We start from the raw sequence: 27,845 nt of genomic DNA, 5'->3' as shown, positions 1-27,845 counted from the left end.
TAAACAGGGAACCGACTCGTGACAATAACATATTAGACCTTCTGGTGACAAACAGACCCGAACTATTTGAAACAGTTAACGCAGAACAGGGAATCAGCGATCATTAAGCGGTTACTGCATCGATGATTTCAGCCGTAAATAGAAATATTAAAAATAGATAGTAAGATTTTTCTGTTTAGCAAAAGTGACAAAAAGCAGATTTCAGAGAGCCTGACAGCTCATCACAAAAGTTTTGTCTCAAGTACAGATAGTGTTGAGGATCAGTGGACAAAGTTCAAAACCATCGTACAATATGCGTTAGACGAGTATGTGCCAAGCAAGATCATAAGAGATGGAAAAGAGCCACTGTGGTACAACAAGCGAATTAGAAAACTTCTGCCTAAGCAAAGGGAACTTCACAGCAAACATAAACATAACCAAAGCCTTGCAGACAAACAAAAATTACGTGAAGGGAAATGTAATATGAGGAGGGCATTGCAAGAGGCGTTCAATGAATTCAAAAGTAAGGTTCTGTGTACTGACTTGGCAGAAAATCCTAAGAAATTTTGATCTTACGTCAAAGAGGTAGGTAGATCAAAACAAAATGTCCAGACACACTGTGACCAAAATGGTACTGAAACAGAGGATGACAGATTAAAGGCTGAAATACTAAATGTCTTTTTCCAAAGCTGTTTCACAGAGGAAGATTGCACTGTAGTTCCTTCTCTATATTGTCGCACAGATGACAAAGTGGTAGATATCGAAATAGACGACAGGGGGATAGAGAAACAATTAAAATCGCTCAAAAGAGGAAAGGCTGCTGGACCTGATGGGATACCAGTTCAATTTTACACAGAGTACGCGAAGGAACTTGCCCCCCTTCTTGCAGTGGTGTACCGTAGGTTTCTAGAAGAGCGTAGCGTTACAAAGAATTAGAAAAGGGCACAGGTCATCCCCGTTTTCAAGAAGGGACGTCGAACAAATGTGCAGAACTATAGACCTATATCTCTAACGTCGATCAGTTGTAGGATTTTGGAACACGTATTATGTTCGAGTATAATGACTTTTCTGGAGACTAGAAATCTACTCTGTAGGAATCAGCATGGGTTTCGAAAAAGACGGACGTGTGAAACCCAGCTCGCGCTATTCGTCCAAGAGACTCAGAGGGCCATAGACACGGGTTCCCAGGTAGATGCCGTGTTTCTTGACTTCCGCAAGGCGTTCGATACAGTTCCCCACAGTCGTTTAATGAACAAGGTAAGAGCATATGGACTATCAGACCAATTGTGTGATTGGATTGAAGAGTTGCTAGATAACAGAACGCAGCATGTCATTCTCAATGGAGAGAAATCTCCCAAGTAAGAGTGATTTCAGGTGTGCCGCAAGGGAGTGTCGAAGGACTGTTGCTATTCACAATATACATAAATAACCTTGTGGATGACATCGGAAGTTCGAAAATTGTACTGAAATGCAGGAGGATCTGCAGCGAATTGACGCATGGTGCATGGAATGGCAATTGAATCTCAATGTAGACAAGTGTAATGTGCTGCGAATACACAGAAAGATAGATCCCTTATCATTTAGCTACAATATAGCAGGTCAGAAACTGGAAACAGTTAATTCCATAAATTATCTGGGAGTACGCATTAGGAGTGATTTAAAATGGAATGATCATATACAGATGATTGTCGGTAAAGCAGATGCCAGACTGAGATTCATTGGAAGAATCCTAAGGAAATGCAATCCGAAAACAAAGGAATTAGGTTACAGTACACTTGTTCGCCCACTGCTTGAATACTGCTCAGCAGTGTGGGATCCGTACCAGATAGGGTTGATAGAAGAGATAGAGAAGATCCAATGGAGAGCAGCACGCTTCGTTATAGGATCATTCAGTAATTGCGAAAGCGTTACGGCGATGTTAGATAAACTCCAGTGGAAGACTCTGCAGGAGAGATGCTCAGTAGCTCGGTACGGGCTTTTGTTGAAGTTTCAAGAACATACCTTCACTGAGGAATCAAGCAGTATATTGCTCCCTCCTACGTATATCTCGTGAAGAGACCACGAGGATAAAATCAGAGAGATTAGAGTCCACATAGAGGCATACTGATAATCCTTCTTTCTATGAACAATACGAGACTGGAATAGAAGGGAGAACCGATAGAGGTACTCAAGGTACCCTCCGCCACACACCATCAGGTGGCTTGCGGAGTATGGATGTAGATTTAGATAGATGTAGTGATTTTGCTGTTTCCTCTTCATTTATTGCTCCCATGTCAAATGAAAACAAAGCAGATTTCTGTGGCCGGGAGCTATCAAGTGAATTAAAGTACATTCACTTAATTACGGAAGGCTAAAACGTGTTGTTAGTTCCAGATTTTAATTTATTTCCACCTTTCTGACAGTCTAGCATTAATTGCCTTGCAGAACAATGAAGTTATTTTTATTGGTTTGCCAAAGAAATTTTCTTTTATTAATCTTTTCCGCTAAGGCAGACAATATATTCGAGACAAAGTGTTTAATTACACACACTGAATTCGCTGCTTTTCAGGTGCACGTGTTCAACTTCTAGCACGTTTGGCATTGTGCCATAATAAAGAACCAAACATGAGATAGCACAGTACTGGTACTCCAAGAAAATTTACATCCTGAAAACCACATTGAAAAGCTTAATATCAGGTCATGGCCTACTTCACTGGGAGTCTGGACATACGAATGTGCGTTGTAAATGTGCACATTTTAGTATTGGTCACGAAATTCCAATTCTCTTGGAGTATCCTATGATGTATTGTTTCTTTTGTGACATAATATAAGATCTTTTAATGTTTTACACGTACGAACATACGGGCTCCCTACGACATCATAGCTGTACAAGCACGGTGACGCCTGTCATCTGGCGCTCTTTGGCAACTGCAGAAACGAACCTATTTCTAACAGATCGTGGGAAAATATTCCGAATGGTGGTTTGAAAAGCGTTACCATCAAAGTACCATTCTGGCGGTTACACCGGAACTATGTGAGATGATGTACAATGAATTTCTTAAATCACAGAGTGTTTGACTCTCATTTAAAAATCAACTCTTTGATGGTGAGCCATTGAGATGTATTTTGAGCCTGGAAGATGCCATTTAGATGAATTTTGAGCCCGGAAGATCAGACATTTATGTTGTTATTAAAAATTTTACTGGCACCTTTGTGTGATACATCTTAAATTGTAATACACGCATAAGAGACCAACATTGTATGTGAAAACTTAGCGTCTCTTGCAGCGTATTAATCTTATAGATCAATATTATATGTGAAAGCTTTGCATTTCGTGTAGCAACACTATGTATATTAATTTAGACCGTTAACTTTTTCTGTTTGTGTGTTCGCACTACTTAACAGTGATGTTGCTATTGGTCAACTACATCACGTGTCCTAAGCTCTGAATACCTGCTGTGATCGGCTGGCAAAATCACGTGACATGAGCTATGACTGGCTTACAAAAGCGCATCGCAATATTTATTTCAATGCTTCTGAAAGTAACATGCAGTGTTTGGTGGAATTCCAATTTATACTTTTGTAATACGAAAATATGCAGCATACGTGTTGCTGCACATCAAAGATCTTTCCAAAACGTGTTTTTTTTTTTTTTCTAAAGCGCCAGGAAATTCGACGCCCGTGTATAAAACCATAATCATTCAAAGGACTTATAAGTTATACAGTTCCAAGAGAAAATATACTGTCAGTTGACAGGGAAAAAGTATGTGCTCACCTGGGAGAAAGTGTATTTTTAACTGAGAAATCCAGAAATTTTTTTTCCTTGTCCGCGTATACCCTGACATGATATACGAGTTGGGGTGGCAATCATTAAAACAAAGGTGTTTTTTTCTATGATGAGATGTTTTCAGGAAATTTCCTCTGAATGGCAAAATATTTTGTTGACACTCACCTACACAGGGAGAAATTATTATCGTGATAAAGTAAGAGAAGTCAGAGTTCGCGCAGAAAGATTTAAGTGATATTTTTCCCCAGTACTGTTGAAGAGTGGAATGTTACAGAAATAGTCTGAAGGCTTTTCGATGAATCCTCTGCCGAACACTTAAGGGTACAGGGTACTTATAAATGGTGGAAAAATCAAAATTTTTTAAATGACTTTATTAAATTTTATAGTCTTTCCTGATTACATTTATATATACACTGTAGGGTTTGAAATGAAAAATGACCTATACATAATTTTAAAGTTATGGTCATGTAGGAGGTGCGACAATAAAGTAATGAGACCGATTTTCTGTGCAAGATGTGGAAACCGTGCGTAGGCACAATATCTGTGACCTTGGTCTATAAGCTGCTTCTAGTCCAGGCGGCACATTGATGCAACTGCTCAGTCATGAGTTGTGCTGTAATAACTTAACACGTGTTTGTGTGTCTCGTCACGGAAATGGAACTGCATAATATTGCACAGCAGTATGCCATTTCTTTTTGCGTTAAATTGGGTGAAAATGCAATGACAACTTATGGTAAGCTTCAGAAGAATTTTGGAGAGGAGGTTATGTCAAGAGCTCAAGTTTTTCATTGGCATAAAATGTTTAGTGAAGGCAGAACGAATGTTGAAGATGAAGACCGCAGTGGACAACCGTCAACCTCACGGACGGATGTCAACTTGGACAGGGTGCGTGAACTCATACGATCTGATCGAAGATTATCCATGAAAATGATTGCAGAAGAACTGAACATCAATCGAGGAACGGTTCGTCTAATAATAACATTGCTGATAATTGGATTCTGCATCATGATAATGCGCCATCCCATACTGCTCTGTCAGTACAGCAATTTTTTACCTCAAAACAAATTTCAGTACTACCAGAGCCACCGGCGGTCAAGGAACACATTTTCAAACAACACAAGATGTCCAAAAAGCTGTGACGAAGGTCTTGGAGGATATTACAGAAGATGAGTTCCAGAAATGTTACCATCAATGGCAGAAGTGCTAAAAAAAGTGTTGCAATCAGAAGGGAACTACTTTGAAGGAGACAACACTAAAATTGACTAAAACGATAAGCAACATTTTTTTTCACATCAGTGTCATTACTTTATGTTCGCACCTCGTCTACTGCCATGCCCCCTTTATCTCTGTTACAGAAACCAGTATTATTTTGAAAAGAACTGTGCACTTTCTTTCTGTTTCCAGCGATTATATGTATGATACATTGTATATGTTGGCAACAGCACAAGTTTCTAGTGTCTGTAAATGATTATCTTTGCAAGTATTTACTTCTGTGTTCTTAAGCAGTTTGTTCACGTGTTAATAAATGTTTGTTTCCCAAGTGCTACATATATTTGTGAATAAATGTTTGTTTCCCAAGTGCTACATATATTTGTGAAAATACCTATTTTTTAGTGTGCAATAAATACGAACTATGCCACACATCAAGAAATTCAATAGAAGGAAATTCTGTGGTAATCAGTTAACAAACAAAACAAGCCACACTGTTGAAAGTAACCTACGTGTCAGTTCTTCGGTGAAGAAATTCGCACATGGCACGCCTCCTGGTGATTCAAATTTTTGTGTCAACAATGACGTTGTTTGTAGTGGATTTGTTGTTGTTGATGTGGGTATCTTATTGCCTTTGATAAAAGAAGTGTAAAAATGTAAACGATGTGATGGTGTAGTCTGGAAATAACTGAAAAACAAAGTAGCAGGAAGGGTTTAGCGTCAAAATTAGTTGGTCTGTGTAGATCCTGCAATAAATCTACCTCGAAAATGACTTCGAACATTGTGCATAATTCGTATGATGTGAATTTGAGGTTAGTGTACGCAACGCGTGCAATAGGAAAAGGAAAAAAAGGCTGCACAAACGTTTTGTCATTTGATTGACCTTCCTCCTCCTCCCAGTAGGTTCAGCGAGTACATAAGAATACTTTTAGGTGCCTTGACGGTTGTGTCTAAAGCATCTATGAAATGTGCAGTAGAAAAAACTGTGTAATATTTGTGAAACCAGGGGCCTCGCTGTTGCACTTGATGGGACATGGCAACATTGAGGACATCGTTCCTTGAATGGCGTTTTAAGTGCTAATTCTGTGGAGAATGGAAAAGTTATGTTGAGTGCTTATCTAAGTACTGCCACACCTGCCATAGTAACACTGAAGGGCATATTGAACATCAGTGTTCTAATAATTATGATGGTTACAGTGGAGGTATGGAGTGTGATGGAGCTCTAAAATTATTTCAGAGGTCGGTGCCCATTTATAACGTTAGATATACAAAGTACCTAGGCGATGGGGACTCTAAAGCTTTCAATAAAATTAATGAGTTCAATGTTTATGGTGATACCTTTGTAACAAAACTGGAGTGTTGTGGATATGTGCAAAAGAGGATGGGTGCTAGATTGAGGAAGCTAAGAAGACAAATGAAAGGAAAATTGCTATCTGATGGAAAATCCCTGTCTGGCTGAGGCAGAGTGACAGAAACTGAAATAGATCTTCTTCAGAGCTATTAAGGACTGGCCATTAGACAAACTGCACCTCTGAATGATGTTACAGCAATGAGAAAAGCTGTATGGGCCACCTAATTTCATAAGTTGTTCACAGATGACCATCCTGTTCATGGACTTTGCCCTAAAAGAGCAGATTCTTGGAGTGGTTACCACAAAGCAAAAGAAAGTGGTCAAATATACTATCAAAAGATCATAAGCATCATCTTCTTGAGCCTGTTATGAATGGAATAAAACCAATTTTTAGAGACCTGAGTGGACCCTGTTTTGCTTAGTAAATGTCTTCCATGGGGGGCACTCAGAATACAAATGAACGTTTCAACCATTCCATATGGGAAAGATTACCCAAGAATGTTTTTATAGGGCTAAATACATTAAAAGTGGGTGTACTAGATGTTGTGCTTTGTTTCAATGATGGAGTGATAGGAAGGTTGGAAGTCCTGAGAAATTTAGGCATAAAATGTGGCTCTAATATGGAAGATCAATTTCTTGCGTGTGACAGACAATGGGTGCACGAAGCTGAAAGATTCACTCTTCAAGTTATCAAAGAAGCAAGAAGTGCTAAAAGGAATCCCAAGAGCAAGCTTGAAGATGAAGAATTGCTGCAGGATGAAGACTGTGCTTCAGGAATATTCTGAGGCTCAGTTTAATTGGACTCATATGTTCATTCGCAATTTCTCGCAAGTTGTGTTCTTCAGAATTCAGGTACAAATATTTCCTAAAGTTTATAAAGTTGGTAGCCCTGCACCTGCTATACGGACGTCTGAGTCACAGCTCTCGTACAAGATAAGTAATGTAAGTAGTAATAAACTGTTTTTAACACTTTAAACTAATTTATTACGTTAATTATAGTGCTCTTCAAGCTTACCATTAAAGGTTTTTGTCTTACTCGCGTATTTTCACAGTAATCATGTAAAGTTCGTTTTGTTTACATTTCGCGGCCAGACCGAACTTTTGAGCTTTAAGATTAAACTTCATACCGCAATTTCAAGTGCATTTACAGATAGTTTAGTGTGCTAAATACGTTTGCTGCCCCTTTATATCTGTAGAGTATCGTCATCTCTTAAATAATTTCCAGTAAAAAAACTTCTGATCCACTGTCTACATAGTCGTGAGTAGGCCTAATTTTTCGTACACATATTTTCATTGTTTTCCGGTAACTTCAATTGTCTTTCTGTCACTAAAATCGATTTGTACCATGAGTGTAAAGTGCCTGACGTGCTGTAGAATTGTTGGCTCCGGGGTCTGGTGTGATGGATGTAGTAACTTTTTTCATTGGGGCGATTGTAGTGGCGTGGGAATTGGGAAAATGAGCGAGACTCATCAGTGGCTCTGTAGGCTATGCAGTAGAGATAGAAAGATTGTGGAACAGGAGGGGAAAATTGCTGCCCTTCAGGCTGAGTTAGATGAGGCTAGGTGAGAACTGGGCAGGTTAAGGGGGGAGAAGGGTAAACAGGGGTAGGAAGTGGCAACAGGCATAAGGAACAGGCCAAGAAATTCTTCTGACTGCTTTGTTATTAATGTACAAAATAGGTTTGACCTGTTGCCTCAGTCAGGAACTGATGAGCCTCTCACAGAAGTAGATGTAGACAGGGCTCAACAAGCTTTCAGCAGCAAATTGAATAAGAATGTAGGGAAGTCTGCAAAGAGAGAGTCTTGTTGCTAAGCAGTTCGCATGCTAGGGGTGTGGGCCAAGTTCTGCAGGATGAATTAGGGTCAGAATACCAGGTCACAAGTTTTTTCAAACCTAGTACTGGGCTGGGGCAGGTTACAGAGGATTTAGGTTCACTATGTAGAGGCTTTACTAAGGAAGATACCGTGGTTATTGTGGGTGGGTCGGGCAACAGTATTGACAGAGATCTGGGGTACAGCATAGGGTGTGACCTGGCAAAGATTGCATCAACATTGAGTCATACCAGTGTTGAGTTAGTGTCGGTTCTGGAGCGCCACGACTGACCCCATTTGAGCTCTTCTGTCAGGAGAGTTAATTTGGAGTTGGAACGGCTACTTGGATCTGGTGCAGGGTCACACATTGGTGTGGTTCCTGTTGATTCACTCTGTAGGTGGGACTATACTAGACATGGCCTACACCTCAACAAGAAAGGGAAGGGTAAACTGGCTGGGCTGATGGCAGGAAATGTAAAGGGGGGAGGAACTACATCTCATGATGGAAACTTTTTTTTTTTTTTTTTTTTTTAGTGTAAGATCAGTGTCCAGTGGGAAACTCAGCCAAGCAAGTACTAAAGATGTTAAAAAAGTTCAAGATACTCACAAAAGTAAAGTGAAAAATAATGTTAGTATATTTCATCAAAATATTGGGGGATTGAAGAATAAAATTGATGAGCTTCTGCTTTGTTTAGAAGATATAGAAGCTGAGAATGTAATAGATGTACTATGCCTGTCTGAGCATCACATTGTCACTGATACGCAAAAGGTTAGCATCAATGGGTACAAATTAACTGCACATGTATGATGAGAGGAAGAGTTGCCATATATGTCAAAATCTTCCACATTGTAAAAAATTTAGAAACTAAAAAATTTTGTGTAGAGCAACATATGGAAGCATGTGCCACTGAACTTAAACTAAATTATGGCACTTTCATAATTGTAACAGTGTATAGACCCCCCTCAGGGAATATCCAGCTATTTCTAGAAAACTTGGATGTTTTGTTGTGCTATCTGTCAGACAGGGGGAAGCAAATTATCATTTGTGGGGATTTCGATGTTGATTCCCTGAAAGAGTGTAATAGGAAGAATGACCTTGTAGTATTACTCAGTTCTTTCAATTTGAGCTCCGTCATTGATTTTCCTACTCGGATAACAAAGAACAGCAGTACATTGATAGATAACTTTTTTATAGACCAAGATAAGTTTAAGGACATAAATGCTTATCCAGTTGAAAGTGGTCTTTCAGATCATGGTGCACAGCTAGTTACAGTACATGACATAGCTCCATGCAGTATATCAAATCAGACTTTCAAAGCAGTGTGTTCAATTAACAATATAAATATTGCAAACTTTAGGGAAAGCCTACAGCAGCTAGACTGGGATGAAGTGTATAAGGAACCCGATGCAAACTTGAGATATAACTTATTTCATGATACATTTTTAAGGGTATTTGAAAATTGTTTTCTCAAGAAAATAGTTAAACATAATTCCAAGAAAACATATAAAAAACCTTGGCTAACTAAAGGAATAAGAATATCTTGCAACCATAAAAGAGAACTGTATCTAACAGCAAGAGGGAGACACCGAAATTGTTCAATATTACAATAACTATTGTGCGGTACTAAGATAAGTTATTAAAAAGTCCAGAAGCATGTGTGTGTCATGTCTGACATCAGTAACTCTGATAATAAAATTCAAGCAATTTGGAATATTATTGAAAGGGAAACAGGGCAACCAAGAGCACGGGAAGACTTAAGTGCCATAAAACAGAATGATAAGTGTACTAACAAACAATCAGAAATTGAAAATATTTTCAATAATCATCTTTTAAATGTTGTGGAGAAAAAAGGATCTAGATCTTCACTAGAAGAGGCAAGGCTACTAATAGAAGAGGCAATACCTGTGCAGTTTGAAACAACTGTATTTCCACCAACCTCTCCCTCTGAAATCAGTAAAATAACAAACCCACTGAAAAGTAAAAGCTCTTACGGAATTGATGGCATTTGCAGCAAGGTACTTAAAACTTGTTCCCCACAGATAAGTAGGATTCTCAGCCACGTGTGTAATAGCTCTTTGGAGCAGGGTGTTTTCCCCTATAGACTGAAATATGCCATTGTAAAACCATTGCATAAAAAGGGGGATACGTTGGATGCCAACAACTACCACCCAATCTCTCTTCTGGCAGCTCTATCAAAAATTTTTGAGAAAGTAATGTATTCAAGAGTAGCCTCCCATATTTGTAAAAATAAAGTACTAACAAAATGTCAGTTTGGTTTTCAGAAAGGCTTTTCAACAGAAAATGCTATATACGCTTTCACTGATCAAATATTAAATGCTCTGAATAACCGGACATCACCCATTGGTATTTTTTGTGATCTCTCAAAGGCCTTTGATTGTGTAAATCATATGGAATTCTTTTAGATAAGCTAAATCCTTATGGTTTGAGGGGGGCAGTGCAAAAATGGTTTAATTCATACTTAACTGGAAGAATGCAGAAAGTTGAAATAAGTGGTTTATGTGATGTTAAAACAACAGCTGATTCCTCAAACTTGGGGGGGGGGGGGGGGCGGCTATCAAGTACGGAGTCCCACACGCTTTGGTCGTAGGTCCTTTTTTTTTTTTTTTTTTTTTTTTTTTTTTTTTTTTTTTTTTTTTTTTTTTCCCCCATCAGTCTACTGACTGGTTTGATACGGCCCGCCACGAATTCCTTTCCTGTGCTAACCTCTTCATCTCAGAGTAGCACTTGCAACCTACGTCCTCAATTATTTGCTTGACGTATTCTAATCTCTGTCTTCCTCTACAGTTTTTGCCCTCTACAGCTCCCTCTAGTACCATGGAAGTCATTCCCTCATGTCTTAGCAGATGTCCTATCATCCTGTCCCTTCTCCTTATCAGTGTTTTCCACACATTCTTTTCCTCTCCGATTCTGCGTAGAACCTCCTCATTCCTTACCTTATCAGTCCACCTAATTTTCAACATTCGTCTATAGCACCACATCTCAAATGCTTCGATTCTCTTCTGTTCCGGTTTTCCCACAGTCCATGTTTCACTACCATACAATGCTGTACTCCAGACGTACATCCCCAGAAATTTCTTCCTCAAATTAAGGCCGGTATTTGATATTAGTAGACTTCTCTTGGCCAGAAATGCCTTTTTTGCCATAGCGAGTCTGCTTTTGATGTCCTCCTTGCTCCGTCCGTCATTGGTTATTTTACTGCCTAGGTAGCAGAATTCCTTAACTTCATTGACTTCGTGACCATCAATCCTGATGTTAGTTTCTCGCTGTTCTCATTTCTACTACTTCTCATTACAGGACTGGAGTAGGTATTGTAGCTGGTTACCAAGCCCCCACAGAACGCATCTCTGCCTACGTAGATCAACACTTTCAACCCATACATGCAGTCTCCCATCCTTCATCAAAGACACCAACCACTTTCTCGAACGCCTGGACTCCCTATCCAGTCTGTTACCCCCGGAAACCATCCTTGTAACCATTGATGCCACTTCCTTATACACAAATATTCCGCATGTCCAGGACCTCGCTGTGATGGAGCACTTCCTTTCATGCCGATCACCTGCCACCCTACCTAAAACCTCTTTCTTCATTACCCTAGCCAGCTTCATCCTGACCCACAACTTCTTCACTTTCGAAGGCCAGACATACTAACAATTAAAGGGAACAGCCATGGGTACCAGGATGGCCCCCTCGTACGCCAACCTATTCATGGGTCGCTTAGAGGAAGCCTTCTTGGTTACCCAGGCCTGCCAACCCAAAGTTTGGTACAGATTTATTGATGACATTTTCATGATCTGGACTCACAGTGAAGAAGAACTCCAGAATTTCCTCTCCAACCTCAACTCCTTTGGTTCTATCAGATTCACCTGGTCCTACTCTAAATCCCATGCCACTTTCCTTGACGTTGACCTCCACCTGTCCAATGGCCAGCTTCACACGTCCGTCCACATCAAACCCACCAACAAGCAACAGTACCTCCATTATGACAGCTGCCACCCATTCCACATCAAACGGTCCCTTCTCTACAGCCTAGGTCTTCGTGGCAAACGAATCTGCTCCAGTCCGGAATCCTTGAACCATTACACCAACAACCTGAAAACAGCTTTCGCATCCCGTAACTACCCTCCCGACCTGGTGCAGAAGCAAATAACCAGAGCCACTTCCTCATCTCCTCAAACCCGGAACCTTCCACAGAAGAACCCCAAAAGTGCCCCACTTGTGACAGGATACTTTCCGGGACTGGATCAGATTCTGAATGTGGCTCTCCAGCAGGGATACGACTTCCTCAAATCCTGCCCTGAAATGAGATCCATCCTTCATGAAATCCTCCCCACTCCACCTAGAGTGTCTTTCCGCCGTCCACCTAACCTTCGTAACCTCTTTAGTTCATCCCTATGAAATCCCCAAACCACCTTCCCTACCCTCTGGCTCCTACCCTTGTAACCGGCCCCGGTGTAAAACGTGTCCCATGCACCCTCCCACCACCACCTACTCCAGTCCTGTAACCCGGAAGGTGTACACGATCAAAGCAGAGCCACGTGTGAAAGCACCCACGTGATTTGCCAACTGACCTGCCTACACTGTGAAGCCTTCTATGTGGGAATGACCAGCAACAAACTGTCCATTCGCATGAATGGACACAGGCAGACAGTGTTTGTTGGTAATGAGGATCACCCTGTGGCTAAACATGCCTTGGTGCACGGACAGCACATCTTGGCACAGTGTTACACCGTCCGGGTTATCTGGATACTTACCACTAACACCAACCTGTCAGAACTCCGGAGATGGGAACTTGCCCTTCAGCATATACTCTCTTCTCGCTATCCGCCAGGCCTCAATCTCCGCTAATTTCTAATTTCAATTTGCCTCCGCTCATACCTCACCTGTCTTTCAACAACATCTTTGCCTCTGTACTTCCCCCTCGACTGACATCTCTGCCCAAACTCTTTGCCTTTACAAATGTCTGCTTGTGTCTGTGTATATGCGGATGGATATGTGTGTGTGTGCGCGAGTGTATACCTGTCCTTTTTTCCCCCTAAGGTAAGTCTTTCCGCTCCCGGGATTGGAATGACTCCTTACCCTCTCCCTTAAAACCCACATCCTTTCGTCTTTCCCTCTCCTTCCCTCTTTCCTGACGAAGCTACCGTTTGTTGCGAAAGCTTGAATTTTGTGTGTATGTTTGTGTTTGTTTGTGTGTCTATCGACCTGCCAGTGCTTTTGTTTGGTAAGTATATATATATTTTTTTTCCCACGTGGAATGTTTCCCTCATAAAAACAAAGATGATGTGACTTACCAAGCGAAAGCGCTGGCACGTCGATAGACACACTAAATTCTAGCTTTCGCAACCCCCAGTTGCTTCGTCAGGAAAGAGGGAAGGAGAGGGAAAGACGAAAGGATGTGGGTTTTAAGGGAGAGGGTAAGGAGTCATTCCAATCCCGGGAGCGGAAAGACTTACCTTAGGGGGAAAACAGGACGGATTTACACACACACACACACACACACACACACACACACACACACACACACACACACACATCCATCCACACATATACAGACACAAGCAGACATATACAGAGCCTCTGTGTGTGTGTGTGTGTGTGTGTGTGTGTGTGTGTGTGGGCGCGCGAGTGTATACCCGTCTTTTTTTCCCCCTAAGGTAAGTCTTTCCGCTCCCGGGATTGGAATGACTCCTTACCCTCTCCCTTAAAACCCAAATCCTTTTGTCTTTCCCTCTTTCCTGACGAAGCAACTGGGGATTGCGAAAGCTAGAATTTTGTGTGTATGTTTGGGTTTGTTTGTGTGTCTATCGACGTGCCAGCGCTTTCGTTTGGTAAGTCACATCATCTTTGTTTTTAGATATATTTTTCCCACGTGGAATGTTTTTATGAAATTTGTTGTTAATAATCCAACCCATTTCAAAAGTAATAGCAGTGTGCATAGCTATAACACCAGGAGAAAGGATGATCTTCACTGTGCAGGGTTAAGTCTGACTTTGCCACAGGTAGGGGTAAATTATGCTGCCACAAAAGTCTTTGGTCACCTACCAAACAGCATCAAATGCCTGACAGATAGCCAACTAACATTTAAAAATAAATTAGAAGAATTTCTAGATGACAACTCCTACTCATTGGCTGAATTTTTAGATATAAATTAAGGGGGAACAACAACAACAACTTAAACATTAGTGTCATGCAATGTTTTGTGTAATGTTATATCTTGTACAGACATCTTTTATTAACCTGACACGTTCCACATCATTACGAAGTGTCGTATTCATGATCTATGGAACAAGTATTATTGTAATCTAATCTAATTTTTTTCTGTAACTTGCAGTAGTCCATACTTATGTAGTAGACCTAAGCTTTATTGCAGAATTAGCTAAATCATAGAAAAAATAACATTTTTATTAGGAAAAACATTATAAATGTTAAAATTTGGTCTCCTTCAAATGTATAACATTGGATTAAATGGTACCTCAGTGTGAGGAAGCATTTTGGAAAAAAGAGCATCAATTTACTTGTTAATTTTTTTAAATAACCCTAAGCAGGTTCAAAAATATTCAAAATACTTCTAATTTGTTTAGAAAGTGTGCTCTATTATCTGATATCAACAAAAAATCTGTAAAACATATACATTATAAACAGTGCCTGAAAGAAATAGGTGTTGATTTTTACATAATATTGAGCTGGAAAAATGCCCTGTATCCTTAAGTGTGGACTGCCAGAGTGTCATGTAGATTTACATGAGAAATATCTTCGGGTCTGTACTGGTGATGTATGATGTGAGGGGCCTGAATGCATAATTTTTTCTTACTGCTGTCTTTGGTGACAGAAGCAATGCATTCAGCTTCCAGAAAGAAATTCTCTCACCTCACAAAACAGGCCTTTGACTAAACTTTATAAAGTGCCATCCAAGTACTGTGCTGGTTTATGGTATAGAGCAGATGTTAGCAACACGTATCTCCATGGTTCTCCATCATTTGAGAAAAATGTCGTTTTCACTAAAACACACAACTACATTTATACTTCCATTTTTCCTGTACAGTGTTCTATAATACATACAATTGTGACTTTAAATGAGAGCTTCAAATTATCGAGGGCATCAGTTTTTTTTTCCATTTACAAATTTAATGTGCCATTATCAACAGGATAATTGCATGCAGACCATTATATTGGCGTGTGAGGTTTTGGGATTGCCAATTTTTTTTTTTTTTTTAAATCTGATATCTTGAGACTTTATGAGCCAAAGCTCATGGGATGAGGTGGTACCTAGCTGAATATAAAATTTTAAAACAAAAAATTACAGAATTAATAAAATACAAAATTTAGAGAGATTAGGATAAATTACATATTGCATAGAGAAGTTCTCAAGTATTGTGAGGGTCTCCTGTGCAGTAGATGAAACGGTTTGTTTACTGGGATTTAATGCATCGTCGCTGGCTGGGTGCAGCTTAATACATGCACCACTTCCCTACTCCCTCGTTCTTACTGCTTCTCCCCTTCCTACCACTCCCCTCAGCTTGCAGTCAGTACTGCTACCACTTCTTGCCACTAGCCTAGTAGCTGCCGCTGGGACGCGTGAGGAGTGATTTGTTTTGATATGGTTCTTGGAGATTGTTGACCCAGCGGCTGGAGATGACGGTCATGTGTGCATGAGTTGTGTCTGAGTGATTGTGTGAATATGTGTGTGTGTTGTCATTTTCTAAGAAAGGCTATGGCAGAAAATTTAGTTGTGAGAGCGTGATTGTCTTTTCTACGTGTCTGTCCATGGTTCAGCGATCATCTTTACTGTGAGTTGCCATCTATCTTCATTAGCATTAATTCTCAGAGTATTTGCACAAATTGATGGATTTATCACCACCATCTCATTTCATCAACATAATGGCAGTGACTTATGAATGACAGGCCATTTCTGTGGGTGTCTGTAAGGGATTGGGGCTGCCGATTTGAAGCCCATTGTTTCCCAATAATGTGCAAGCCCTGCCCGTCGGATCTAGACTCACCGATCTGCTCCCAGGCTGGCTCTGTTTGTGTGTGCAGTGGATTTTTGTGATTTATCCAAGGACTCAGGACTGTGGTGCTCCTCGGCAGGCCAGAGGCCACGGGCGATGGAGTTCAGGAATTGCGACTTTCTCACTGCAAGTACATTGTGCGGTACATTGTCTTATAAACATTTTATTTATTCTAGTACATTTTGGGGCTTAGAAAATCATTTATACAGGATGTACATAAAGTTCGGGAACACTTCCAATAATTTATTGCACAAGAACTAAACATTGTACAGATGTCATACATATTGCATTTTGAAGAGAAACTCTGAAAGTGTTGTTGTTGGTCCCCCTCCCCCCCAAACATTCAATACGCAAAACATGAGTGATCCGGCAGACATCTATACAGTAATCGAATTCGTGCCACACCTGTCCCAGCGTGGCATCGTCGACTGTGACATTCTCTTCTCGTATTCTCTCCCAGAGCTCTGCTACATCACGTGGTACAGACCATACATACACCAGATCTTTAATGTGTCCCCACAGAAAAAAAAAGTCACACCGAGTGAGATCTGGTGATCAGGGAGGCCATTTCATGAAACAGCTGTTCCCTTCTGTAGCACGGCCAGTCCATTGATGCGGCAGCTCCGTGTTCAGGTACCCACGAACTTCACGATGAAAATGGGGTGGAGTCCCATCCTGCTGAAAGATGAACGGAGAGTCCGATTGCATCTGAGGCATCAGCCATTGCTGCAACATGTCCGAGTAGGAATATCCAGTGACAGTGCTCTTGACGGAGAAGAATGGCCTGTACAGTTTTCAACATGGCAAAGCACAAAATAAAAAAAAATAACATTTAGCGAATCACACTCAAATTCAATGCATTCATGTGGATGCTTTGTACCCCAGATTCGACGATTATGCCTGTTCACTTTCCCATTGCTAAAACTTAAGCGATCAAAAATGCCATCCCCATCCTTATTCAGTTGTTGAGCAAAACTCAAAACACTTGTCCTTGTCGTCGTTATTGACCTTCTACACTAGCTCCAGTTTGAATGGTTTCATAGACAACTTCTGTCGCAGGACTTTCCACAGTCAGTGGAGCAATTTCGAGTTCACGGGATGCACGACGCACCAATTTCTTTGGACTGCTTATGAATGTTTCTTGTACGCAATCCAAATTCACTTCACTCACACTGGGACGTCTGCTGCTCTGTGCTGGGCACAAGCAACCCGTCATAATAAATTTGTTGTGCCTTCCTTGTTGGTGGTTTCTTAGCGTACTTTGTTCTAAACATCCATTGAACAGCTGTAGCACACACTTTTTTTGTCGAACTCCAACACACAGAAAGCTCGCTCCACACCTGAACTTGCCATGTTTACGACTGGTGCTATCGGCAAATCACCAAACTGTGCTGTGGTGGTATACATGAAAAAGAACTTTCATGGTTTTTCTTCAAAATGACATGTGTGATATATGTGCAATGTTTGGTTCTTGTGCAATAAATAATTGAAAGTGTTCGCAGACGTAACCTACATCCTGTATATTAGAAAGTACGAGCGATAGGAAGAAGAACTTGTGGCAGTCACTGGCGGTTCGTATGCTATGTACCCGTATATTTTGGCCTGCCTTAATACTTCTTTCAATAGGCCTACTTTTTTCTGAGGTTATTTCTGAAATCAGTGTAGGTATTTTAAATCTGTGTTGCGACTCCAAGGAAATGCGTATTTGTGTCACCAAATATGTTTAGTTTTATTGAAATAAAATAACGACGGTGGTCTCAATGAAATACTGTATACCATTGTCTTTCTTTCTCCATCTAAAAACTGTTCATTACAAAAGATTAGATTAGTACTTAAGATTTTTGCTCATGAGGTGAAGAAATACAGAAGTCCTTACTTCTCTCTCTCTCTCTCTCTCTCTCTCTCTCTCTCTCTCTCTCTTTTGTGTGTGTGTGTGTGTGTGTGTGTGTGTGTGTGTGTGTGTGTGTGTGTGCGTGCTTGCCCTTGAGACCTCGAATTTTGTCAGGGAAAAATGCTAAAACTTGCTGGAAATCAGGGAATGTCACTTGGGGAAACTTGCGGCAACCCTGAATGTTCACAACCTGACACTGCAGAGCTTGCTGACTACATTTTTAAGGGATGAGAATATTCTTGCTAAGTGCACAGAATTGCCCCAAACTATAACACCATATGAGATAACAGAGCAAAAGTAAACAAGCTTTTGTGTTTGTGTCCAAGACATTGTGTATAGTGAAGACAGAAGTGTTCATTTTCTGCTTAAGGTGTTGAACATGATACTTCCGAGAGAGCTTTTCATCTACCTTCACTCTTAAGAATTTAAAATGTCTGTTCGACCAAGAGTTCAGTTGTTGGCAGTGAAGTGTTAATCTGTTCTCCAAAAGCCACATGCTGATGTTGCCAACTACCTTGTCAGCTAGATGATTTACATTATGTTCCATGTTTCCCGAGAGAACACATGTCCGAATCTACAAAAGCTTTCATTTTCATTTGCAGTAGGTACTAGAAAACACAGAAGCTCCTGTTTGTGTTTCCTATAGATAGTGGATATAACATCAGCTCTTTTAAGTTTTGTTTTCAGATTATTTTTGAGGCCACAATTTCCACTCACATTGCTACTTTTGTGTTTTCTTCTTGCTTAGTACTTTTTGTTCAAAGTTTGACTATGGTCCCTGCTACTAGGTGCGAGGATACAAGCGAGCTGGTTTCCATTCGGACGTCTACGATGAGACGATGGACAGGGTGAAAGGCCTCGGCGTTGATACCGAGTGCACTGGTGGTGGCAGAATACAGCACGACCCCAGTGCCAAGGTCATCAAAGTGTACGGCTACTCACAGGTAATACCAAAAGCAGTGAGTTGTAGAAATGACAGTATGTGTCATCTTGAGCTGTTATTCAACTTAATTTTTTACTGTGTGACTGGTTTCAGTTGACCATTTTCAGGCTCTTGTTGTATATACATCGTGGATACATGAAAATTTTGGGTGAAAAGAATGTTTGAAAATTATAGTAACAATACAAGCGGCACTTACAGAATTTGGTTAGCAGCAAAAACTATATATATATAAGTTTTGTTTTCAGATTATTTTTGAGGCCACAATTTCCACTCACATTGCTACTTTTGTGTTTTCTTCTTGCTTAGTACTTTTGTTCAAAGTTTGACTATGGTCCCTGCTACTAGGTGCGAGGATACAAGCTTGTCTGCTTGTGTCTGTATGTGTGGATGGATATGTGCGTGTGTGCTAGTGTATACCTGTCCTTTTTTCCCCCTAAGGTAAGTCTTTCCGCTCCCGGGATTGGAATGACTCCTTACCCTCTCCCTGAAAACCCACTTCCTTCCGTCTTCCCCTCTCCTTCCCTCTTTCCTGATGAGGCAACAGTTTGTTGCGAAAGCTTGAATTTTGTGTGTATGTTTGTGTTTGTTTGTGTATCTATCGACCTGCCAGCGCTTTTGTTCGGTAAGTCACCTCATCTTTGTTTTTTTATATATATATATATATATATATATATATATATATATATATATATATATATCAAAAGAATACAATGTCAGAAATATAAACATCCACAAGCATTGTGTGTATTGTTACTACAATTTTGAAACATTCTTTTTGCCTGAATTTTCCCTGTTTCTGTGCTGTGGGTACATCAGGTGCTCGAAAATGGTCTTTGACCAAAACTGGTTGCATCGATAAAAAAAAATTTATCAATAGCTTAAAGTGTTACGTGATGTCATTTCTACAATTCGTATAAGCTTCAGACCACAGTTAACAAAATATATTTTAAAAACAGTGAAGTTTCTGTTCATACATTGTGTGCCCTATAATTCAAGTATTTTTAAAGTTTTTAAGAATGTTACTGTTTGTGTATAATTTGTCCAGTCACATTAATAGCTCTCTCTGGTACATGCAACATCCATATTTTTCTGTGCATATTCCTCCCTAAGACTGAATTGTCAGAAACTAAAATATTTTAGTTGATTATTTACCATGTCCAATCCAACCTCACTTTAGGACAGTACAGGACATTGTGCAATCAAATATACCAACTGTTCTATTATTTATTTTTTTTATCTGTGTTTTGCCAGTATTCTGTGAAAAACAGGTCATAAAACAATTTTGTTCAATTCCATATGCCAAGCTCCTCCATGGGAAAGCAGTTTCTGCTTTGGTTACATGGCACAAATTATAGAATACCTTGTTAGATGGTCAGAAGTAAATGTCACCAGATGTTAATACCTGTAAATCATCATGATGCTTATTACAACTGTGTACAATAATTTGGGTGTGGTGTTGTGGACAAGTGTTTTGGTTGAAATTGCTACTTTTGTTCTGGGTAGCAGCCATGATTATGAAACTTCCTGACAAATTAAAACTATGTGCTGGATCAGGACTACATCCTGAAACCTTGTCTTCCGTGAACAATGCTGATACCAACTGAGCTATCCAATCTGATTCATGATTTTCTCTCACACCTTTCAGATTATTTTTGAGGCCACAATTCTTGCTACCACCTGTATATTCAGAGAGAGAGAGAGAGAGAGAGAGAGAGAGAATGACATTATTACCAGCCTCTCTATCTTTTGATTGAGTATAGTTACGGCAGCACATAAATTGTGGTGATCCTGGTGTTTTTACAAGACTTTTTCCAGTTGCCAGGTCAGTTGTTGTCGTAATCACGCAAATCAACAATTCCTTGCACTTGGAGCAGATCAAATGATTCCTCTGTACCCCTCGAACCTATTTTATATTTTTCAGACTGTGTTTCACATATTTTGTGACCTACCTGTTTCATTTATCACAGTTAATACAGTTGCAGATTGTGGGTATGTGTTTAATTTTTTGCGTGATTACTGCTGCTTGTGTTTCAGTGTTGTGTACAATGCCAGACCCATCAATACAAAAATTAATTCAGATGCTACAGCTTGCACATCTGGTCTGAAGGTCTTTACACACTTCCTTTTTCTGCTGCTTTTGTGTTGTGATGTGTGGTTTAGAAAATTTCAGATTGCTTTACAGTTTCGTGTGCTCTGTATTAGATGCATTTTTAGTGTACGTACAAGCACATTGTTTACATATGATGTAGTTGTAGTTAAGATTCTCGTTTTAGTGTTTAATTATTATTGTGATATGTAGCACACTGTTTAATTGTACTTTAGTTTTAAAATATCCAAGGACTGCTTCATTTCAGGGGTTTGGGAAGGCAGACCACAGCAAGACTGTAGAAATTCTGAAGACTGCATATCCTGATTACAACATTACTTGGAGTGATGAAGGATACTGATCTGCTCAGGTGATTAAATTTAAATATGTGTGATACATTCTAAATGTCTCTGACATTACGACAACCTTCGTAATGAATGAAGGTGATATTTTTTCCATTTAAGCTGTTGTATTTTAATAAGACCTCTCTTTAATTATACGGTTAGTTCTGGCCCAAAAAGCCATTTTATGTGTTTTTAAAGTACAATAAACAGTAGCATTTCTACTGTAATTTGTAAGCCATGATGAACAGCAGCACATAGTGTGAGTTTGCTGCCTTTTTATTTCTGTGGGACTTCGCTATGTGTGTAAACCGAAAAATGGCTTTTCGAGCTGAAACTAGTTGGTTAACTAAAAATATTTTTAGTAACTATATTATCTTAAGTTGAAAAATATCATTTTCATCCAATGACATTAATAATTTTTGTGTCCCCTTTTTCACTTTTGCCATATGGGTCTGTTCTGAGAAGATCTATCACATGACTACTGCTTTGTTTCTCAGATTGGTACAGTTGTTTTCTGTCATTAGTTATTGTATGCTGCTTTTGACCACTGAGAATCAAATTTTTCAACTGTTTAATATCAGGATTTAGCAGCAGGTTTTTTTACTCAAGTGTTGAAAGGTGGTGTATCTAACAACTATTTTTCTGATCTGAAGATTGCCATGCAGGAACTCAACAAACTAGTTCTGATCTGATTCAAAGATTGCATTCATTTTGTTGGTAGAGACAGTGGGGAGCTGCCCTCTTCAGTCATCATTATCCAGAGGTGAAGCTAGTTTTCTTCAGTAGTGGCTGTCATTATTGACTTCAGTCTTCAAGAGTGTGTCTCAGAAATCATTAAATCAGCTGCAGACTGTTGGTTTATTGCATGAAGATATTCCAAATACTGCTTTAAATTCACTTCTATCTTAAATTCAGTGCCATGTATGAATGTCTTCTTTTAAACTCCACTGCTACCTCAGTCTAACTGATGTGTGTACAAAAGGAGTGAACAAGTGGCCCGTGTAATATGCCTAGTGTGTTAACAGTGGACACCATTACACACTGTCTATTTTAGAAAATGAATCACTCTGCAGCAACCCAGGATGTCTCAGAATTCCCACATTATGCAGTACAGTATCCAAAGATTGTTATTCTGTGAAAAGAAATCCATTGGTGTTAATTAGATGTGTACTGTACTCTCCATTTAATGTACAAAAGCAGTTGTCCAGTAGCAATTCATTGCAAGAGGAGGGACAATTTCCAGTTTTTTGTTATTTATTTTATTTACCCATTTAAATAAAGCTGACTTAGGAATTTTCCCTTATGTGGGGACTGCTTGTACTAGATAATGTGTCTATTCAAAGTTCTGTATTTGCATATTTTGCTGTTCATGTCACTTCTGCATAATTTTTCATTGATTGTATTGATACTTGTTTGTATTCTGATATGTTGTGAAATTTCGAACATTTGGGAATGCCATGATAAACTATTACTATTATTGTCAATTGTAGGCTTAAACTAAATTGTTCTCTTTCAAAAATTTTAAGAACAGTAGGCCTATCATCCTCATTCAAAATAGTCTGTCTCTAATTTTGTTGTCCAATTATGTGAGAAATAGTTTAGTTTCAGAATTTTCAGACGCCTACAAAACTATACTTTGTAAGTTAGTGCTACCATTGTTTTGTATACGTAATTTACTTCGTAGCAAATCAATGCTTTGTGGTTCACAGTTCAGCCAAAGTATACACCACCCCTGAATTTCATTGTATATCAATGCAAATAAACGTGTGTTTTTGAGAATTTTCGGAAGTTACCATTGTCCATTGCATAATCTGTGAGCAGTCGGGGTTTGTGATTTGGTTACTGTAGCAGATTTTCTGACAGACATTTTGTGTTACATCTGATTTTCCCTTAACCCATTACTGGCCAAAACTCTATCGGATTATTTTTTGCAAACTTTTATACATAAATACGTTACATTGAGTGATCAATTGAATAAAACGTTGTTTTGAAAATTTTCGGTTTACTAGAACAAAAACTACAGACCGTCCCATTTTTGGGACATTGGCCAAATGCCCTATCCAAATTCACAATCTTATTCTCCATGCATAATATTGTAAGAAGCAACACAAACATTAAATAAAGAATGTTTTAATATTATGGAATGTGAATTCAGTATGAAATGAAGCAAAACACTTGTCTGTACACCAGCATTGCATCTATCCCAAATTTTTGTTGTTTTTTTTCTTGCAGTAAACACATCTCGTCTGTGTTTCTCTTGGCACAATGAAATGATTTCCTGGATCTAGTCGTACATCTGTGCTCACCCGTCCTCCCTTCAATTTGCTTCCTTGTGGTCCTCTGCGTTTTGGTACTGATTCTGTTTTCCTTGCTAGGTAAAACATCACTATTCTCCATCGGACATCCAAAAGTAAGAGCTTCTCATTAGAGTTAGCAATTTGGTATGCACGCCATGTGTTTACTATGCAGATATCTATCATCTGTGTGAATAATGGCCACCACCATTCTTTGACCTTATCCTTGTCCTATAAAGTGATATCTGCTTGTCCAGTAGATCTACGCCACCCATATGGGCATTGTATTCTTCAATGAGATGTGGCATTGTAACAGATATTTCCTTTTTCTTTGCCCATGACTATCTTTTAGTAGAACTCAGAGGAGTAATAGTACTGTAATTTGTCGCTACACATACTGGTTTGTTGTCACTCCATTTCACAACCAGAACTTCGTTCTCTTTGTCAAATATGTAGTCATAGAATCCTCGTTCCTTTTCTTTTGCCATTCTTTGAGTCAATCAAAGGACATGCATTAGTTTGGATCTCTGTTATTGTTCCTGTAGCTTTCATTTTACTCTTTCTGAGTGTGATCAGTGTGTCAACACTGGTGAAAAAGCTGTCAAAGAAATGCTTGTAATTCGGATACTTTGATTCTGGAATCATGCTGGTTAGTTCATTTATTACCCTTGCACCTAGAGGCTCCTGTTGTCAGTCTTGCCACAGTATGGCGAAAAATTATAAAGAAAGCCACTGGAACTTGTAAGACACCAAATTTTATATCCAAATTTGATAGGCTTTTCCCTCAGAAACATTTTAGCTGAATGTTTGCCATAATAAAGTACCATCATTTCATCAGTTGAGAGTTCTGAATGAAATACGCCAAATTTACCAAATTCCTATTTCAGCGTTTCAAAGCACAACCTCAGTTTGTGCATCTTGTTGTTTCTGTCTATTTTCGAGTTGTCATTGAGATGAATGAATCTCTTTATTTCCCGAAACCTATTTCTTGTCGTGGAGTTGAAGACTAAAGGAACACCGACATCAGGAGCCTGTTCTCATGGGGAAGTTTATGATAACCACTCAGAAGTAGTATGCCAATAAATGATTTTAGTTCTTCTTTGGTTAGCAGAAAATTTATGTTGTTATGTTGGCAAGCATAGATTTCATTTGTTCGATAATAGTATTCATTAGTTTCTCAGAAAAAAAATCCTCAAACACCTGGGCCACTGTCTTATTTGCTAGACATTCCGCAACATAATGTTCGTTGCTCTTCCCTGGTTCACTAGTGTTTGTTTACGTTGGTTGACATTTATACCACTTACATTTATATTTTTTTGTAGATAACGTACCACTTTCTCCTCCATCTCCTAACGCTTTCCTTCTTTTGGCTTCTGGAGGTACAACTGTAGCATTAGCTTCATCTCAGCTGCTTATGAGCTCTAAAGTACCGGCTACATCTTGTACAACAGACTCATTGTTCAGTTCAGACGCACAAGAGTGGCGTTGGTAGAGCCACTATGAGGATACAGATTAGGTTTGCTTTAAATACCGTCTGTAATGATCGTTAGCATTAGTTACTTTTGAAGTTGGACGTGGTTAGTTGATGTTGGTGAAGAATGCCTTTAAGGTGACAAAAATGTAATTGTGAACACCTCACTTAATTTGCACAAGGTCATGTAATAGGGCTGTGAGAAACTTGATGTTCCTTCTGCGCTATTGCAGAAAGACTTGTTAGGAATGTAGCCACTGCACACGTATGCTGGCAGTGATGGCACCAAAATTTGTGGAGGAAGAGATTAGTGTTTAATGTTATGTTGATGAGGTCATTAGAACTGGACCCAAACTTCGATTAGGGAGGAAATCGGCCATGCCCTTTGAAAGGAATCATCTCGGCATTAGGCTGAAGCAATTTAGGGAAATCGTGGAAAACCTAAGTCAGGATGGCCAGACGCATGTTTGAATTGAATGCAAGTCCAGTGTGCTAACCACTGTGCCACCTCAACTCAGTCACGAGAATGTACAGTTGCAAGAAGACGGGGCTCTGGACAGCCGGATGGCACTGCCGAGAGGCAAGACCACCGTGTCCGGCGTAGGGCTGCGGCACATTGTACTGCATCAGCAACAGCAGTTGGCACCACAGTGACACAATGAATTGTTACAAATTGATTATTTCAAGAACAGCTCGGAGCTAGACGTCGTGTAGCGTGTAGTCCACTGACCCCAAAAAACCGCCATTTGCGACTTCAGTGGTCTAAGTGAGACTCATTGGACGGCAGGGTGGAGGTGTGTTGTGTGTTCTAATGAAAGCTGCTTTTGCCTCGGTGCCAGTGACGGCTGTATGTTGGTTAGGAATAGGCCAGTTGAGGGCCTGTAACCAAGCTGTCTGTGTGCTAGGCACACTGGACCTACACCTGAAGTTATGGTGTCGGGTGCAATTTCTTCCTACACCAGTGGCACTCTTGTGGTTATCCCAAGCACCCTGATTGCAAATTTGTATGTCGGTCTGCTGATTTGACATGTTGTGCTGCCATTCATGAACAGCAGCATTCCATAAGGTGTTTTCCAACAGTATAACACTCAGCCACATACCACTTTAATAGCCACAAGTACTCTACAGTGTGTCAACATGTTGCCTTGGCCTGTTTGATCACCAGGTCTGGCTCCAATTGAGTGCATACGGGACATTATTGAACAACTCCAGTGTCTTCCAAAAACAGCATTAACCATCTCGGTATTGGTGACAATGTGCAACAGGCATGGAACTCCATCCCACAAACTCACATCCAGCATCTATATAGCACAATGCATGCACGTTTGCATGCTTACATTCAGCATTCTGGCAGTTACACTGGATTTCATTGTATTAGTGTATCACATTTGCAATGGTGTATCTCGCACTTATATTAACCTGTGATCGTGCAACATTAATCACTTAAATATGTTACCTAGACAAATGTTCCTGAAATTTCATTACTCTACATTAATTACTTTTTGGTGGTGTTTCCCCCCCCCCCCCCCCCCCCCAGGATGACTACAGTAATACATTATAAAGTTACTCCAGTGGTTTCAACATTAACTTTTTAACATAAAAGATTTTGCTTACAGTTCATTTTTGAGTTAAAAGTTTAGAAATGTTAACAGCCCATATTAAAGCTAACAATAATAACTATATTAATAATTGCTAATGTAAAGATACACACACGGACATCAATTTTGAATAATGTGTTTTGACTGTAAATAATGTTTTATATAAGTCTTTGTATTGATACTTAATTAAATGTTGTGTAATGAATATCCAGATACTCATATAAAAAGTTTTGCTGGATCAAGTTATTTACAAACGCGGTGTACTGTGTTCTTCCATTAGAGAATGAGACTGTATTGTTGATTGGTTTCATTACAAAATCGTAATAAGTGTTTAGTTAGAAAACCTTCTATAACTAGAACTATTAATATGAGAAAAATAGGGACAATGAAAGAACGGAAGATCAGTTGTAGAAACAAGAGTATCTCGAGCGGTTGCTTTTCCCACACATGTAATTAACTGGCATTATTGCCACTATTAACTTACCGTGGTTTCACATCTCATCTGTTCAATGTTCCCCATGTCCTGCCCTTCTGTTCCCCCTTCCTATTAGACCATATATGCCTCTGTTACTGTAATCGATATGTAAACAATATTTATCATATGACTTTTTTTTTAATTTTTTTTTTTACAGGTTGTAATATTTGACATTGCATCTTTTGAAAATGGGGCAGGATGTTGTGCCCTGTTTCCTATTGGAGTGTTTCTCTCTGATCAGAATTGGAGGCGGACAATTCACTTGAACTTCCATTGATGTTGTTGATGTCTTTGAATCATGTTGTTTCATTGTGATTAATAAAAAAATTATACAATCCAATGGTTTCTTCATCTTGTCTTTAATAATTCCAGACCTATTGTTCAAACTCATATTTTAAGAGTTACGCATATGAGCATTTTTGTGGAAAGTGCGTTTCACACATACTTTCAAGATAAATTGAATAATGACCCCATTTTCGTGTTAGGGAAGATAATTTGATACAGCTAAACGCATATACAGTACACACATTTGCTTGTGCCTGAGACAAAGTGAGAGTGATTCAAAGAAAGAATTCACTACTTTTTACCTACTTTC

The 27,845-nt window shown here is 39.4% G+C and overlaps 1 protein-coding gene across 5 annotated transcripts in view; it reads left to right on the top strand.

Moving 5' to 3' along the window:
* Nucleotides 1-27,590, top strand: part of LOC124589808 (sex-regulated protein janus-A-like) — a 48,566-nt gene extending 20,976 nt beyond the window's left edge. For all 5 annotated transcript variants that reach the window (XM_047131599.1, XM_047131597.1, XM_047131600.1 and 2 more), the window contains exons 3-5: nucleotides 18,828-18,983; nucleotides 21,337-21,438; nucleotides 27,408-27,590. In XM_047131599.1, coding sequence (XP_046987555.1) covers nucleotides 18,828-18,983; nucleotides 21,337-21,429 — 249 coding nt within the window. In that variant the 3' untranslated portion in view covers nucleotides 21,430-21,438; nucleotides 27,408-27,590. The remainder of the gene's footprint in view (nucleotides 1-18,827; nucleotides 18,984-21,336; nucleotides 21,439-27,407) is intronic.
* Nucleotides 27,591-27,845: the final 255 nt, after the last annotated feature.

Source organism: Schistocerca americana, unplaced genomic scaffold (genome assembly GCF_021461395.2).
Source record: "Schistocerca americana isolate TAMUIC-IGC-003095 unplaced genomic scaffold, iqSchAmer2.1 HiC_scaffold_73, whole genome shotgun sequence".
NCBI lineage: Eukaryota > Metazoa > Arthropoda > Insecta > Orthoptera > Acrididae > Schistocerca > Schistocerca americana.
Note: the sequence above shows the minus strand (reverse complement) of the source record. Positions and strands in the feature narration are given on the sequence as shown.